Raw genomic sequence first — 18,452 nt, forward strand, 5'->3', positions numbered from 1 at the left:
TCTTCTTACCCATGCCGAGGACCGCAATACCAAGTGCGCAGAACGACTGCCAATATTATATACACTGTTGCGGGACAGTTCAGTTTCGTTTCCCAAATACGGGCAACAATAGGTCTTTCGCTGACGCTCAACCTAAACAGACACCGTGCCCGTTGTCCCCAAAACAGAGAAACTAATAAAAATGGTATCACAAGCATTTGCTATTCTGTTTCTATATGCTGCTGCTGTTGTCTTCATAGGTGCGTTTCTTGGGGCAAAGCTTGCGGGGTGTAAAGAGGACCTGTTAAAAGTATCATACTTGGGAGATATGGCCCCCGTGCCGCCATCTTACAACAGTTGCTCGCACTCCTCCCAGAAACGGTTAATTTTAAAAGAATGTTTAAGGGATAGTCAAATTCCTGTTCGACGCTGCAGTGAATTTATTAAGCGTCGGAATCAAAGACAGGAGGAATGTTGCTGTGAGCCGGGGAAAGGGCGAACTAATGACTGGCAAAGTAAGGCATTTGATATACTTCTGACATCAAAGCCAAGGCCGTGCCTTTTCCCTTTTCTTTAAAATACCATCTTTCTTGAGAACCTCCAGTTCACTTTATGTTGAAAAGTTCTAGATAATAAAACCTTTAATCTAAATCTCGTGAAATGCATAAATCTCATGAAAATCATGCACATTAAAAGGGCAGTACGACTATTACTGTATACAGTAAATACAGGAGTCAGTGGCGGTCAGGACGAGTTATCTGAAAACAAACAGTGCCACAATGCCAGAGCAAGGTTTTGAAATCCGTATAGCCTATATGTCACAATTTTGAATCGCAACAGGGCCAATACTGGCTCTCATTCTTCTGAAGTCAGTTAATTTGGTACGATAAAATTACTCGCAACTATTATTTGCAGTGATGTTGAATGACAAAACAGTGCAGTATCTAGCGCTTTGACACAAGTTTTTATAATGAATAAAGAAAACACTTCAGCAAATGTAGCCAAGTAAATTGTAGCGCAACAAGAATTTATCAGCCTAGGACGAGGGTCACAGTTACTTATGAAACAAAACTGTCCTGTGGCCCCAAAAGCTTTGCTAATCCGTATGTTATAGAAATAGAATGCTGTTAGGTAAGATTTCTGTGCCAAAGTATATAAACTACGAAGGAGATAGTCTACCTTCCTCGTGAATCGAAGGAACAATAGTTTTATTGACACAAGAAAGGTTAACTTAAAAAGGAAATCCCAACACATAACTCTATCGCTGTTTGTTGCAGAAAAATAAGCTATTGTCTTCGCAATTGCAGTACTGGACACACAACGTCTCCCCACTACCGGAGACGGCGGTGACATCAGCCCTCGAGGCAAACCCTGTCTCTGCATATCTAGGAGCAGAAAGCAAACCGAAAGCAGGGCCCCGAGATTGGAAATTAAAACCTGAGTAGGAAGGGAAAACGTGAATAAAAGGATTTCACAATCTAATTTCCGAGCCTCAAACCCGACGCAGTCAGTATAGTACCAAGCGCAGTGTTAAACAAGCCAGCAACAAAACAAAAAATAACACAATGGTTAATCCCGATAACGAGTGTTGCGATGAGAATCTCATCATATACGACCCTCTGACCTATGTGTCAAAGAACCGAACGTTAACATCTAGTACGGCCAACATCAATAACAAGCAATCGCGATCGGAAAACAAGCTCTTTTAAAAAATGCCCGCCCCCTTTAGCAAGAACGAAACCTGATCAAAAACGAAACCTGCCGTGGGGCTGGACTTCCGTCTTCGGGAGCCCGCGCCCACGGAGTGCCTTGGCAGAAAAGTGAGTGGGGTTGATCGGGGGTCGTCTTTATGTGGGGGGGGGTCGTCTTTATGTTGGGGGGGATTGTCTGTGTGTGTACTCTCGTGTGTGGGCGGGGGCGGCGGCGGCGAAGGGGTGAGGGGTGGGGAGGTGTGGTGTGTGTCTGTATGTGTGCGCTCGTGTGTGTGTTGTGTGTGCCTGCCGCGTGTGCATGTGTTGTGAACAGCCTGCCGGAATGTATGTGTGTGTGCGCGCATGCGTGAGTGTGGCTGTGTGTGATTGAGAGAGGCTGCGAATGCGAGGCAAGGGATGTGCACGGCGCCGTGCGCGCCGTCGAGGAGGAATCTGAGACAGCAGAGGCGCGAGCCCGAACGCTGTGTCAGATTCCCCCAAAACCGCCGACAATAGGTCCTTCGCTACGCTCAACCTAAACAACTGTTGATGGACAGAATGCAGAACAATGTCATACATTCACCCCAGTACAGACATCTGGGCCTAAATCCATCGTTTTTTTGCTCACCATGCCATTCCAGTTTGAACCCAGCCATATGCAAATTAGTCTTGACCCTGTGCCTCATGAGAACAGTCCAGCCCGAACTGCCAAGCCAGGTCCTCACTGGACTGGAAACAAGCGTCCTAGGACCGGTTTCGGGGTTTAACCCCTCTTCAGCCAGGTTAGCTTGATTCCAGTGGCATGTAGAGCACAGGACTCACGTCTGAGCATACCCATCCCTCTCGGGGTGACAAATGCAAAAACAACCTTGAAAGGACTGCACTGCTTGCTGTGCTGCTTGGGAAGGTAGTATAAATGCCAGACCTTTAGAATAGTCCCTGAACTTTCTTAATTAATGAAGGAACTATTTAGCAGGGGTCGAAACTCCTAAACAGTGGACTCTACCTCTACTGTCCAAAAAGTGCTCTAATGCAGAGTCTGCCATCTCACCGATAAGGCAGGACCTATCAAATGGTATATCCATGAGAGAGGCCTATACATTGCTGGTTATTCCTGGGGAATGCATCCTTGAATGTTGAGTAAGTACAACACTGGTGCCGACTGCCCTCCCCAGTCTGTAGTGCCCAAACCTGCACTGCTACAATTTTTCGCCCGCATCCTGTCCACCATGAATCATCTGTGCCAAAGAGACCATAAAGTTTTCGGGGACTGTCAGCAATCTCCTGCTGGCCATGTCCCTTAGGGCATGTGTGTAATTAAGCAGAAGACAAACAGCATTTACAGATTTCAGTGCTAGACTGGCAAAGGAAAATATGCACTTGCCAAAAGCCTTCATCCTCTTGGACTCCCTACCCATAATAGTAGTTGGAAATGAGTAAAGATTCACTTTTGTAGATAAGGCCTCTGGAGTGAAGTCCTTGGTGAGAAAATCTGGATCACAGGGGCCCGTCTGTCCACTGCCTATTTCCAGCAGGCAAGAGCAAGGCTTCAATAAAATAGCCATTAAAATTATCAGTGAGGGCATCATTAAAGGTAAGCAAGGGCTCAGAAGTAGCTGGCACAGACAGTAGGATCTTTTAGGACTTTTGTTTTGGTCTCCACAGAGGGTAATTGTAATGCTAGTGCCTCAGCTGCCCTCTAAACCACCACTGCAAACTATGCACTCTCTTTCGTTGGTGGCCTAAAGTGGAGAGCCCAGCTGTGTCTCAGGTGAGGTGTCCAGCCCACTGGCATCTGTATATGGCTACATAAAGTATCCTCAGAATCAACATCAACATCTTCAGGATTTTTCCTGCTCTGGCACTGGGTCAATAGCAGAATCAAAAAGATGATAGAGCATCGGCTGGTAGGTGCAACATGGAAGAGGCACTGGTTAGAGTAAGGCTGCAAAACAAACTGTGGCGTTTTTGTAATTTTGTAGCCTGACATCAGTTAGGGTCGAGTCGAAGTTATTTCAGTCAGTACCAGTGTTGTTTTATCAAGGATGGACAAGGATGTCTGTGCCAGAGTAAATGACTGTAGTAGAGTGGGTACTGGCCTTGTAATGGTTCCCAAGAGGACAGATGACGTCATGTGAACCTGCCGGCAGTAACCAGACTGTGGATGCCAGAAGGTACCAGAAGCCCACCTAAATTCTGCAGGTTAACCTCAATAAGTCGATGATGGCCCAGGAAATTTGGTGCATGTAAGGACCAGCAGAGGAATTGGTTCTGTGGCTGGAGACCTCGACAGTGGGTGACTGACATTGCAGTGTCCTCATACCTTCTCTTTAGAGTCAGAATGGCGTGAAAGGGTTGAGCCCTGGTTCACTTTCTTATGTTTGCCCTTGGAATTGGACTTATTCCAAGACTTTGAGCATGAAGCCGAGTGATTGTCCGATTATCCTGGGCTCTAGACCAGCTTCATGACTTAAATTGGGAGTTGGACTTCCGGCTTGGCTTCAAACCCGTTGTTTTGGGTGAGGGCATTGTTCCCTAACACAATGGTTTGAAGAGTTTAGAAGTCGGACACTGGACAAAGGTGGGAGATGATAACAGAAGAAGTCGGTGCACAGGAGTGGAGAATATATACAGCTTCGCTCTGTCAATTCAGGGCTGGTGTAGAGTCAGCATGAAGCTCAAGGAGCCATCAAGTAGTGCATGATAGCATTGCTGTGGGAAGTTTCATGGATCCAGTCTGGTGCCTGGGGAGAATTGAATTCCAAGTTGAGGAATCTGGGGTTAGACGTATCCATCACAATTTTCCTATTCGAAACCTATTTAGTAAACCAGAGTGTGATTATTTGTTTCATGGTTAAATCTCACAATTGTCCTCAATAAATCTTGTAGTTTCTTTGCACACATAAACCTCTAACATTGCTGTTAATGGAGGCACAGCTTTGTTTTAGAGGAAACCAGTCAGACACTTCTTTTGCTGTAATCTACCAATGCATGCATGATTACAATCCCAAAAGCTGATTTAACTGAGTTTGCACAAGGTCATCCTGATATAATAATTGCAATCCTCAAATGTTCTTTGTTGACACCAGTTTTCCTGAAAAAACTTTGTGTCTACATTTCCAGAATTATAGCTGAAATAGGATTTGCACTTTCACCAAAAATTATATATTTTTGCTTGTATCCTCATGTTTCAGTGTACAAAAGAAAATGCTGGGAGTACATTCATTTTGCCCAAAGACCCAGATTTTATGCTATGTGTGGTCCTACACCAGACCCCACATTTTCAATACTGCTACAAGACTGATACCTAATCATTTAGAATTTGAAAAAAGACCTTGTAAACTCATCCCAATACACCAAACATTTTGGGAAGTTCTGATTAAACTGATGCTACAATTGTATCCTAAGGCATAGCCTAAGACTTTGCCAAATTTGTTTATGAAGTTAGGAAAAGAGGTAAGTGATTACCCTAGCTTTTGAATTATTTTCTTCCCTGAAAGAATCCTCGCCTTTCGCCGAGGGAGCAGAGAGCTAGGATAGCTCAATGAAATAGCCCAAGCAAGAGTGTGCAAATTTAGTTTAGTAGGCAGATCTATGCTGATGTTTTCAGAGCGTAAACCATCATTAAAAAAATATTTGAGCAAGATAGCTTTCCTATAAAGTCATTAGACTCCTTAAAAATACTTCTCTATGTACAACCTTTTTATCATTCAACCTTAAGATTTAAAAAAAAATCTTTTTATTGTAAAAACAAGATCCAGAAAACGGCACATTAGTCAGCATCGGTAATACATAGATACATAGAAGTAAGCATGGGCGAATTTTGCGGATCTCGCGTTCGCGAATTTTGCGGATTCGCAATCCGCAAAATCCGCGAATTCCCGCGAATTTTTTTTTTTTGTGTTCGCCCGTGTTTCTGCCAGTTCGCGAGGGTTTTTACAATTTTGCAATTTGCGAACTTACCTGTCGGGTCGCAAGTTTTGCGAACTTGTTGTTTCTACGTGTCCAGCCTGTTTGGGACACTCTTCTTCATCACTGCCACTCTCTGTCACCACTGCCACTCTCTGACTACTCATGCCACCCTCTGGCCCACCCATGCCACCCTCTGTTTCATCACCACACCCTCTGGTTGTCCAGTGTACATTATTTTCGGCAAAGCAAAGCACACCTTCCCTGCCTCAAGTGACCTGAATTAATTTGGGGCTGATTAATGTGTCACAGAATATTTTTTTAGCTGGCACCTGCTTCCTTAGTGCGCCCTGATTAGTGATCTTTTGCACTTTCTAAGTGCTTTCATTGTTGCAAAATTAGTTACAACACCTGCCCTGCCCCAACTGACAATAATGAATTAGGGGCTGATTAATGGATTTTAACTTCCAGCCTGGCTCCTGCTTGTCTCCCTTAGCTGTAATTCAGGACCTTTGTGGCATATGTGTAACTATTCTGAGGTTCAGAGCAGGGTCACATAATAGTTTCAACTGGCAACTGAACTCTGGAGGGGCCCCTCAGGAAGCACTACAGGAAATGGCTACTAATGATGAGCCTGAACTTTTGAACCTGGTAAGTAGTTACTTTCAGTTTTGCTAAGATCGTATTTCTGCAATTTTGCACTTATTCGCGGGGCGCGAACTCACGCGAACTCACGCGAACAGTGCGAGCAAAATCCGCTGCTCGCGGATTTGCGGATTTTGCGGGAGATTCGCGAATCTCGCGGATTGCGAATTTCCCGAAAATCCGCAAAATCCGCGAGCGGAACGGATTTTCCGCCCATGCTTACATAGAAGACTCAGTAAAATTTACACATCATTTTGACAATTTAGCCCACATATAAAGATCAAGCCCCTGGTGTACATCCCATCGCCAGCAGTTGATACACCCAGTCTCTCCACCTAGGAAATATCACCCATGACTCAAAATGGACAACTCATTCCCAATGCCCCTCCCATGCCCGCTCCCACCCCACATCAGGCAACAGCACTCTGTCACGAAGCTGAACGGAGGTGCGTAATCTGCAGGATCACCCTCAACATCCAACCAAGTGTCATGGATCTGAGCGCACCATGGCTACTAATCAGGATCAGACGCTTCCTGGGTATCAACTGGTTCTATACAGCCGCCATGCCGTCCACATTTTCTCCCATTTCTTGGGGCACCCCCTACTTTTATATATGACTCTTTCGGCTCTTTGGCACCAATCGAGGTCTCGTTCCCAGTCCTCCACTGTCTGTAAAATTTCGCTCCCCCAAAGTCTCGCTATATTCCTCTTTGCAATCATACTTGCCAGTGCCAACCAAATCTTGTCCCATTTCGGTCAGGTGGTATCACTCGTGACCCCCAGGACATGGCAGCTAGATTCCAACGGGACCTCCACTCCTACTACCTCCTCCATGATGTCAGACAGTCTGGACCAGTAGGCCCGGACCTTGGTGCAATCCCACAATATATGGAAGAACAAACCCTCTTCTCCACACCCTCTCAAGCAGAATTGTGAGTTCACATAGCCTATCCGATACTGTGTCGTGCGTGGGGTGTAGGAGCGATGTAGAATGCGGAGTTGAACCAGCCGAAATCTACCTCGGATCGCCACCCCTCGTGGGCTTTGCAAGGCCTCCCTTCAGTCATCGTCCTCTAACAACCCTATGTCTGATTCCCATCTTTCCCTTAACGGACCCAAGGGATCAGCCGGATTATTCATATGTTTTTTGTACGTGAGGGAGATGGCCGTCTATCATTGGATCCAGCAACAACCGGTCTTCCAGTGGGGCGTATTCCGGCAAGTGCTCCCCAGCTTGTAAATGGTTATATAGGGCATGTCTGAGCTGTTGGTAGTGCAGGAACTCTCCATTCCCCATTTGGAGTTCCGTCTGGAGCGACCCAAATCCCACCATATCCCCTCTCTTCCATACATCCCCAAGCACATCAATACCTATAAGACTCCATTTGCGAAGATCCTGTAGCTTCGCCACCGCCGGGAGAAAGTTCCCAACCCATAGAGGGGTCTGCTCCGTGAGCTTCGCCTCCCAACCCAGCAATATTGTCGCCCGTTTCCACACTAACTTTAAGATGTTTTAAGATTCAACTTTAGTAACACTCTTGATATTTCCTTTCCTTTTCATATTTTGAGTTTGGTTTTGCAACCCTCTGCCGTTGTCATGTCCATGTCTGTCTTTCACAATTTCTGTTTGACGTTTGAGAATTAGCTTTAATATCACTTTTTCTATTCTTAGAAGAATAAGGTGCAACTCTAACAACATAGAAGAAATATCATCAATAGCTAAAGCCCTGTACAATCAAGGAGGTGTTAATTTAGACCAGCCCGTGGAAAGTTGGGAAAAGTTTGTTACATCTTTAGGAGGAACATTCTCTACTAGTCAAGGCCCGAAATGGAGGGAAGTTGAAGACAACCCAATCAAGTTGGCAACAAGTCCAGTCTCAAGAACACTTAAGCGATCTATAAATCGAAATTTAAAGCAACAACGCAGATATCCAAACGACCAGAGTCTGCAAAATACTCTTTGTGCGCTAAAGATATTATGAAACGGAGGAGATAGGCTAACAAAAGAGCAAAGGATAATGACATATGGGCCAAACTCTACCATGATGCAAGCCAGAAAAACAGCGCAAAATTCTGGCAATCAGTTAACAAACTGCAGCGGCCCAACCATCCAGGCACAGGCTCAAATATCACTGAAGTCTCTTGGGTTGACTATCTTTTTAAACACCTTAACGATCAAGCTATAGAAACTACCACTCCCCTTCTCCAATCGGGAAATCCTTGCTCCAACAACTTAACACAGGCAGAGATAAATCAATACCAACAAAGTGAAGATGACAGAGGTACCCCTAAGTCAACGCACCAGGAGACGGAACTGCCAACAGGCCCACACTGCCAACTAAGGGGACCATTACGCTTGCGGTGAATCCGCATACTCCGGGCCGGCGGAAGCCACCGCCGGCCCGGAGGATGCGGATTCACCGCGCCAGACACAGAAAAGACCCCCAACTAGATTAGGATGGCTGGGGGGTCATTTCTCCGTCCGCCGCTTTTCCGCCGCGAGACAGCAGCGGAAAAGCTCTCATATGGTGGCGGTGTCTATCAGACACCACCAGCCATATTAGGATTAGCATTTTGTAATGCCTTTCTGCGGCGGCAATGCCGCCACGAAAAGGCATACAGTCTTTTCTTTGGGGGCCCGTTGCGGGCCCCCAGGGTGAAGGGGGGGTGGCGGTGCACATGGGGAGTACCCATGGTACCCCCCTGCATTTGCATGCACGAAGCGGCAGGCACCGCATGGTGCCTGCCGCTTTGTGCATGCAAATGCACAGCTTGCATTTTTTACATTGCGGCGGGTGCTGCTTCAAGCAGCACCAGCCCCAATGTTAAACATACAAGATGTGACCGCCAGGGTGCCGGTCACACCCTAATTTGCACGGAAGGACCGCCGCTGCCCCTGCGGACGGTCCCTCCTCCTCTGGGGTGGCGGACGGACGCAGGTCCGTCCGCCATCCTAATAGGGCCCTAAATGTGGCAGACAGGACAAACTGCCCCCTGGCTACAGCTATAAGGAAACAAATTGCCAGAGGAAGACGGGCCGGAGCACCAGGCCCAAATGGTATACCGCCAATGCTGTACAAGCAAGATCCCGAGTTTTGGAGTAATGCTTTGGTTCCAAAGTTAGGACATGCTTAAAGAAATTACAATATTTCCCCAGTTATTGAGAGGCTTAATCATCAGCCCAATATACAAGCAAGGAGCAAGTTCTGATCCAAACAACTATCGACTGATACCTCTTACAGATATAGAGGCCAAATACTTTGCTGGGTTCATTCTAAACGAATTGACCAGCTGGTCCTCCATGAACCACAAAATACCCATCACCCAAACAGGTTTCCGCCAAGGGCATGACACAACAACCAACATCATGGCGTTAACCATGCTCATGGATGCTGCGAAGCAGGTAAAATACCCCCTATATCGCTGCTTCATAGATCACTCAGCAGCTTTTGATTACGTTGACTGCACCAAGCTCTGGCAAAAGGTAGAGAAATGGGGGATACCACCACCCTTATTGGATCAACGTATTCAATTGCACACGAGCACATAGATTAGAATCAAATTAGGTGCCGGGAAGCATCTTTCAACCAGAATTACTACTACAAAGGGCCTAACGCAAGGATGTGTTTTAGCCCCCATGCTTTTTAGCCATTTTCTGGCGGACTTACCGGGGGAACTGGATAGTTGCCTTTCCCATGCACCGAAGCTAAGGGGGTATGACATTGACAAACCTGCTATATGCTGATGATTTAGTTCTGATTAGTAGGACTCCTATCGGCCTCCAGCACCTTCTTTACGCAACCTATAAATTCTCGCAACACAACGCTTTAGAAATTAACTTTAAAAAGTCAAAAATCTTGGCAGCAAACGACTGCAAAAAGGCAAACCCAAAGTGGTACTTGGGCAGCAAATGCCTTGATCAAGTAGCACATTTTAAATATCTGGGCATGCTGCTAGATCACAAGAACACTTTTAAGCCTCAGCTAGAATCTCTGCGAAGGAAGGGAGCTATTGCTTACTTGACATTAAAACCTTTACAGAAGCTGTTGACGGACCTTACGCACGATCCTTTTTTAAAAGTCTTGAGAGCAAAATTGCAGCCCACACTCAATTATGGCAGCGAATCACTGATGGGTGGAGACGGAGTAACTCTCAATAGCACAATAGCAACCGCCTGTCAAGCGATCTTCCATCTTCCCAAATATGTTTCACCGGCCCAAATCAGGTTGGAATTACGCCTCCAAAAGCAGGTGACAGAAAAAAAGGGAGATTTTGTAAAAAGCTGGCATAAAATAAGAGCTGCTGGAGTGGGGTCTTTAAACAACCATCTCTGGGTAGAGCTCTCACGCTTTGGAAAGCTGTCCACCAACGTGTACCTTCAAGAGTCCATTAACACTCTAGGCTTGACAGACACCTGGAACCCTCCAATGGGCAACTCCGCTTTTAAAAAATTAGTAACCAAGTCAACAAGACCAATATCATCCATAGAGGACAAGAATGCGCTATCTAAATGAGCTCATGGCTGGGCTGTGCTTAACAACTATGATGTCCTCAAACCCCAACCCTATCTCAAGGCAGGTATAAAGATTGCGACCATGGAAAGACTCTTAAGGCTCCGCCTGGGAGTCGGAGTAATCAGCTCGCTTCTACCTCCTTGGGAAAGAAGGGGTGGAGACCAGCCCTGTCGTTTGTGCACCAGCGGCGTGGAGAATCTCATCCACATCATATGCATCTGTGAGAAGTTAAAAGACCTACGGAAAATGTTACTAAAGCCATTCTTGAATCAGCATGGTGTCAGGTCTTGTAGGCAAGCAGTTATGCTGTGCTTCAATCCATCTTTAGTAGAGCTAAACTGCCGCCTCATAACATCATTTGCTCTGACAGCAACAAAGCTGAAAAACCAATCTGCAATAGTCACACCTTTGGGCACTGTTTGAGCCACCTTGTAACACCGGCCTCTCACAACGGAACCTGGATGCTAAAAACAGCTGCTACAGGTAGTCTTACTTGTCGCAAGGGAACATCTCGACAGTTTAAAAATTAATTCCTTACTGAGCTGCCATCTAATAGTCTCAGTGCTGACTGCGTTAGGGACACGTGCACTTTTGATATTATTCTTAAAAGTTTTATGTACACATAAAAGCGCTTCATTTGAAACTTTTTTAACTTTTATTGTATTAACGCAAAGTGATTCGATTTTATTGTTAAATGTACTATAAGCAACGGTTTTAATTAATCAAGCATAATAATAAAACGTACTAAAGTATTCTTGGAACCATCTTTTATTCATTATTTGGCTCCATATCTGTCAGTGATATAGGTAGAACTAGAACATCTTCGACATTCTTACAATTCTATGTTTTTATATAACATTTGAAAAAAGGCAGCCGTTGGCCTCAGTTGGTTGTTCACTTCTGACCTGACTGTACTTGGCTTCCAAAGCAGTGTTGATCTTGCGCAACTGTGTGTTTTCAGACCAAGCATCTCCCAGGGACTCCAGCTCATCTTCAAGCTGCTGTACTCGTGCCTAAAAGGTGGAGGAGGATAGCATTAAAGAAGTGGAGTAAGACAACAGACAAATGAAGGAGCACACCATAAGAGAGAAAGCAATGGGGCAATGATCAGCAGAGCAAGCCACTGCTTAGCTAAAGCAGAGAAAAGGAAGCCAGTGATGGTAAGCAAATAAACCACTATTGAGAATGGTGGCAATTAAAACTACTGCAAGGTCTGAAAAGAAAGGTGTACATCTTTTATTTCTGAGCTTCAGGAAACCAATTAGTGAAACAAATTGTGTGCACAGGAGAAAGGCTTCTAAAATAGTGGTTAAAGGTAACTACCACAAAAATGATTATTAAAGGAAACTGCACACTATTTAGAAGGACAGTTCCTAAATTATGGGAAAATTTGTGACTTTACGAATCGGTTTTTTGAGTGTTCAGAAGAATGGCGCACAACTTGTTACGGTAGGGTAGTGGTCAATAGGTTCTTGAAAGGATATTTTGGTAGGTGCTTCTTGGCCAGAGGAAAAACCTTAACCTCTGTAAAGAAAGAAGGACAGAGACCTCCTTTTCTGTGAATTAGGCAAAAGGTCCAGAGCACACAATATGCATAAATAGACTGGTTTGTCTTAGAGTAGTGATAGTAGGGATAGACCGGACAAAGCGTATAGTTTCGAAGGTTTTATTCACCCACAGTGTTCCCCACCTGGGAATCACTGTAAATACAAATCAAGCCTAAGCTCTAAGACAAACCAGACTATTTATGCATATTGTGTGCTCTGGACCTTTTGCCTAATTTGTGACTTTACACCAGACAGAAAATTCATATAGAAATACATATGTGAACACCAACACTAGGATCTGAGATAGTCAAATCACATGCAGAATTCGGAATATGGAATCATTCTTAATGGAATACACCTTACTGCAAAAATGGTTTGGAGCATGAGTGCATTTACCAGCATAATCATAAATGCAGGTTAGAATATCCTGGCCAGTTAGGGAAGGGATACACTAAACCATGTTAAAGAGTTTTCACACCATCCTTATCATTACGCTCATCAATTTTCTTTGACCTTTAGGAGGTCATCACATTTGCCTTCATCACTTTATCATCTATAGAATCAAAACTGTGCTAGTAAATAGAGCAGTGAAACCCAGCAGGGTACAGATAAATGGTATTACTTTCCTTCAGTACGGGTCGGTGCATGCTATTGCCTTAATACAAACCTCAGTGTTACCTCTGAGCCATTACTGACTATAGGAAACTGGTCTGTATGCAGCGGAAAACAGGGCACTTGTAAAAGCTCAAAACTACATTATCTCCATATTGGCCTTCGAGGTATTGAGGCTAGTGATCCACACTACTCATCAGTGAGAAAGTGGATGTAGTCCTTTCAGGAAATAATGGCACTATTCCTTACTAGGTTCAGTTAAGTCTCAATAATTTAAACTGAACTGAACCCTTTGTAGCTGTTGCACAGAACAGATAGGCATAACTTAGGAGAAACATCTAAAGCACTTATTAGTACCTAAACAAGTAGAAAATACTTTAAAATCAAACAGAGGGAAGCAAGGGCATGATCCCCCAAGAATCCACTCTGAATGTTGTAGAGATGTGCTTGAGAGCGGAAAACTGGACCTCACAGACCCTGATCAGCTTCATCATGGATTGTGCCACCATAGCTATACGAGAGAACTTCTTCCAGTTCCATCGCACCTTATACCATCAGATCCAAGGGACTTCCATGGGGAGCATCTTTGCTCCCAGCCTGGCATGCCTGTATGTGGCTGAATTTGAACGTAGCAAAAGCTACAACAATAACCCATACTCCTCCAACATCCAGACATGGCGCTGCTACATCGATGACATTCTCATCATTTGGAAGGGTGACTCCTTTGAACGGATAAATACATTGGACCCTTTCTTAAGGTTAAAGCGCACGGTGTCCCCCACTAACATCCACTTCTTGGACCTCACCATCATTTTGGGGAATGGTGCACTGTCGGCCAACACCTAGAAGAAACCCACAGATTGCAATAATCTATTGCATTACGAATGCCACCACGCGAAGGCACTCCAGGACAATCTTTCCTTCGGCCAATTCTTACAACTACGTAGGAATTGAAATTCCTTCACGACGTTCAACAACGAAGCATACAGTCTGAGCAGGAACCTAGAAGTCCATAGCTATCCGACTTCGATCATTAATAAATCCTGCAAAAGAGCTTCCAACAACAATCGAGAGGCACCACTGGAATCGAAACAAAAAGAGGAGGAAGATACCATAACCTGTGTGACGGCATACACACCGGACTCCAATAGAATCCAGAAGGCGATCAAAAAAAACACTGGAGGATCATTGAATCAGGCGACCTCAGCATCCCTAAGCCAGTTCGCCTTCAGATGCACAAGCAACTTACTGGACATGTTGGTTCACACTCGCCCACTCACCAAAAACTAAAACAACACACAGCACAAGGACATTACCCATGTAGTCAATGCGAGGTCTGCCACCTTACCAAACATACAAGAGAAGTTGGTCTACCCAACAACCAAATTTAGACCCAACATGCACTCATGAACTGTGTCCATTTGATGGAATGCCCCTGCCCTTTAAGATACATCAGCATGACCACCCGAACAGTGAAAACGCATATTATCAAACATTGGAGCAAAACCCGGTGTCAAAAAACCACCACAAAAATGAGTGCACAGTTCCTGAACTACCACAAACTGCAGAGCAAATGAGCTGGACGGTTCTTGAGACAAACACCTCCTGGAAGAAGCAAAAACTTTTTGACATGGAACAGCACTGATTGTTCGCCTCTCTACGCAGAGGAAAGGCCTGAATGATGACATTACAAGGCACAAGCTTAATATGTAGGATGTGACAGCCCTATAAAACATGTTACCATGCATAGATAGATAAGGGCATCTGCAGATTTCATGAAGTAGAGTCTACTAACAAACACATCCTTTCACCCCCTAATGGGCACTACAATCAGTGGACACCCACATGTGTGTGCCCCTACATATCATAGGCCTCATACCATAGACCAAGACAGACCACCTTAACCAGTATCATAGACCTTACAGAGTGACCATAAGCGAATCCCATTTCACTGTAATTTTAGAACATCTTTTTAAGATGGCTGCCACCCTAACCTACGATACAATACGCCATACCATAGAGATAAATGGCCACCACCCTAACCAACAAGACAATATCCCATACCATAGAGCGACACATCGGACCCTTGACCGCACTATACAAATTTCCAGGGGTACTAATAAGCCAATAAGATGTTATGGTAACTTCCCTTTTAGAATCACGTCCCTCACATATCACCTCCCTATATTGAAGGACTACGAGGCCACCACTCAACGATGGCTGTTGCATCACCAACAACATTACCCAATACTAGTTATGACCTGCATGTACCACGTGATCTACGTGGCAATAAGAGAGACTCCACTACGCCGCCTCATGGTTCCAGGTCGTATGGAAGTGGGTTTGTTAAACGACACTGTCCGGGCCAGTCACAAAGTAATAATAATAATCCACATTTGTAAAGCGAGAACCTTCACCCGTTAGGGTCTCTAGGCTCTGGGGGCCGTCAGGAAGATTAAGCAAGCTATTGCCCAGAGTCACATGGTACTGGGCTAATCTGCCGCCGGCCCAGTGGATCGAACCGTGATCCCCAGATTCCGGAGTCAGTGCCCTGGGGTTTGGGGGCAGAGACAGGGCTTACATAATGCAGACACTTAAAGCCGCTCTCAACGTGGCCTCCCTAACCCGTGTATTTCTTTAACAGGCAACATAACTACTATTGACCGCTTGACTTTCTGTGGCAATTATGCAACCACTTGAACACATACTGTAAATAATTAGGGCTCCCCTGTCCGCCCATTGCTTTAATTTAATTTCTTGAACAGGTCACGTCATTATTGAGGCCTGACTTGTTGTAGCAATAATGCAATCCGCTTCCACACATACTGTAATCGCTATTTCACAGGGAGGGTCCACACATTCTTAGTGGAACGCTTAAGTCCTCGCAATCTGTGGGCCTACATATCAGGTTGCCTTGATTTTCCTTCCCCCTATGATGCACCTAAAGTGTCTCGACGTTTCAAAACTGGCAAATTATCACAGGCGTGCAATCAATCAATCATAACACTTGTATAGCGCGCTACTCACCCGGAAGGGTCTCAAGGCGCTTGGGGGAAGTGGGCCGCTGCTGCTCGAACAGCCATGTCTTGAGTTGTCTCCTGAAGGCGAGGTGGTCCTGGGTCAGTCGAAGGTGGATGGGGAGGGAGCTCCATGTCTAGGCCGCCAGGTAGGAGAAGGATCTGCCTCCGGCGGTGGCTCTTCGGATACGTGGTACGGTGGTGAGGGCGAGGCTAGCGGACCGTAGCTGGCGTGTGGGCGTGTGGAAGGTCAGGCGGTCGTTGAGGTACTTGGGGTCCAGGTTGTGGAGAGATTTGTGTGCGTGGGTGAGGAGCCTGAACGTGATCCTCTTGTTGACAGGGAGCCAGTGCAGGTTCCTCAGGTGGCCGGAGATGTGGCTGCGTCGAGGGATGCCCAGGATGAGTCGGGCGGAGGCGTTCTGGATGCGTTGTAGTCTTTTCTGTAGCTTGGCTGTGGTTCCGGCGTAGAGGGTGTTTCCGTAGTCCAGCCAGCTGGTGTCGAGGGCCTGGGTGACCGTCTTCCTGGTTTCGATCGGGATCCATCGGAAGATCTTGCGGAGCATGCGGAGGGTGTGAAAGCATGAGGAGGAGACGGCGTTGACTTGTCTGGTCATCGAGAGGGAGGAGTCCAGGATGAAGCCCAGGTTGCTTGCGTGGTCTGTCGGCTTGGGGGCAGTGCCCAGGGCAGGGGGCCACCAGGAGTCGTCCCAGGCGGAGGGTGATGGTCCAAGGATGAGGACTTCCGTCTTGTCTGAGTTCAGTTTCAGGCGGCTGTTCTTCATCCACTCGGCGACGTCTTTCATCCCTTCGTGGAGGCTGCTTCTGGCGGTGTCGGGGTCTCTGGTGAGGGAGAGGATCAGCTGGGTGTCGTCGGCGTAGGAGATGATGTTGAGGTTGTGTTGGCGTGCGATGGCTGCGAGAGGTCTCATGTAGACGTTGAAGAGGGTGGGGCTGAGTGATGATCCTTGCGGGACGCCGCAGATGACTTCGGTGGCCTTGGAACGAAACGGGGGGAGGCGGACTCTCTGTGTTCTTCCAGCAGGGAACGAGATGATCCACTTCAATGCCTTCTCTTGGATGCCGGTGTTGCTGAGGCGTTGGACTAGGGTGCGGTGGCAGACAGTGTCGAACGCGGCGGAGAGATCCAGGAGGATGAGTGCCTCTGTTTCCCCGTTGTCGAGAAGGGCTCGGATGTCGTCGGTGGCTGCGATGAGGGCGGTCTCGGTGCTGTGGTTGGCTCTGAAGCCGGACTGCAAGGGGTCGAGGGATCCATCCGTCTCGAGGAAGACGGCAAGCTGTCTGTTGGCGATCTTCTCGATGACTTTGGCAGGAAACGGGAGGAGCGAGATGGGGCAGACGTTTTTGAGGTCGGTGGGGTCCGCTGTTGGTTTCTTCAGTAGGGCGCTGAGCTCGGCATGCTTCCAGCTCTCCGGGAAGGTGGCGGTGTCGAAGGAGGTGTTGATGACATCTCGGAGTTGGGGTGCGATGGTGGAGTCGGCCTTGTTGAAGACGTGGTGGGGGCAGGGGGGGCAGTCGGAGATCCGGAGTGGATGGTGTTCATCGTGTGGGCTGTGTCTTCGGTGGTCACTGCGGTCCAGGTGCGGAGGGTGGCGGTGGGGTGCGTTGGTTCGGCGGTTGTTTGTGAGGAAGTGCGCCGAAGCTGTTGTGGATGTCGGCAATCTTGCAGTGGAAGAACGAGGCGAGGGAGTCGCAGAGATCTTGTGATGGGCTGATGTCGTTGTGGCCGGTGCTGGGGTTGGAGAACTCCTTGACGATGCTGAAGAGTTCCTTGCTGTCGTGGGCGTTGTTGTCCAGTCGATCCTTCTGTGATTTTTTCTTGGTGGTGCGGATGAGCTGGTGGTGCTTGAGGGTCGCGTGTTTGAGGGCGGTCATGTTGTCAGTGGTCCGGTCGAGAAGCCAGGCTTTCTCGAGGGTGCGGCAGGTCTTCTTGGAGTCCTTGAGTTCGTCGGTGAACCAGGGGGCCTTCTTGCTTCTGGGTTTGCTGGGAGGGTTCTTCAGTGGTGCGAGGTCGTCGGCCCAGGCGGTCAGCCACTGCGTGAAGTTGCGGGCTGCTTCATTGGGGTCCGGTGTGCTGGCAGGTGGGTTCTGGCTGAGGGAGGTGGTGAGCTGGTCGGCGGTGATCTTGCTCCAGCTTCTGTGCGGAACCTGTTGCGGGTGGTGGGGGGTAGTGGTTTTTTTGAAGCTGAAGTGGACGCAGCTGTGGTCGGTCCAGTGAAGTCCGGTGGAGTGGCTGAAGGCGATGTGCTTGCTGGCTGAGAAGACGGGGTCAAGCGTGTGGCCGGCGTAGTGGGTGGGGGTGTTGACCAGTTGCTTGAGTCCGAGGTTGGCGAGGTTGTCCAGCAGGGTGACGGTGTTGCGGTCCTTGTTGTTCTCCAGGTGGAAGTTGAGGTCCCCTAGGAGGATGTAGTCGGCGGAGGGGAGGGCGTGTGGGCTGATGAAGTCCGTGATGTCTTCGCTGAATTGTGTGCGTGTTCCCGGGTGTCTGTAGATGAGGGTGCCTCTGAGGGTCGTCTTTG

General features: G+C 47.1%; 1 protein-coding gene across 1 annotated transcript in view; it reads right to left on the reverse strand.

The window, feature by feature from the left end:
- The window catches only part of CCDC150 (coiled-coil domain containing 150), a 257,953-nt gene that overhangs the window by 117,692 nt on the left and 121,809 nt on the right, over positions 1 to 18,452 (reverse strand). Inside the window, exon 16 of the mRNA XM_086944366.1 lies at positions 11,645 to 11,752. Coding sequence (XP_086800492.1) covers positions 11,645 to 11,752 — 108 coding nt within the window. The remainder of the gene's footprint in view (positions 1 to 11,644; positions 11,753 to 18,452) is intronic.

This window comes from Lissotriton vulgaris, chromosome 11, assembly GCF_964263255.1.
Source record: "Lissotriton vulgaris chromosome 11, aLisVul1.2, whole genome shotgun sequence".
NCBI lineage: Eukaryota > Metazoa > Chordata > Amphibia > Caudata > Salamandridae > Lissotriton > Lissotriton vulgaris.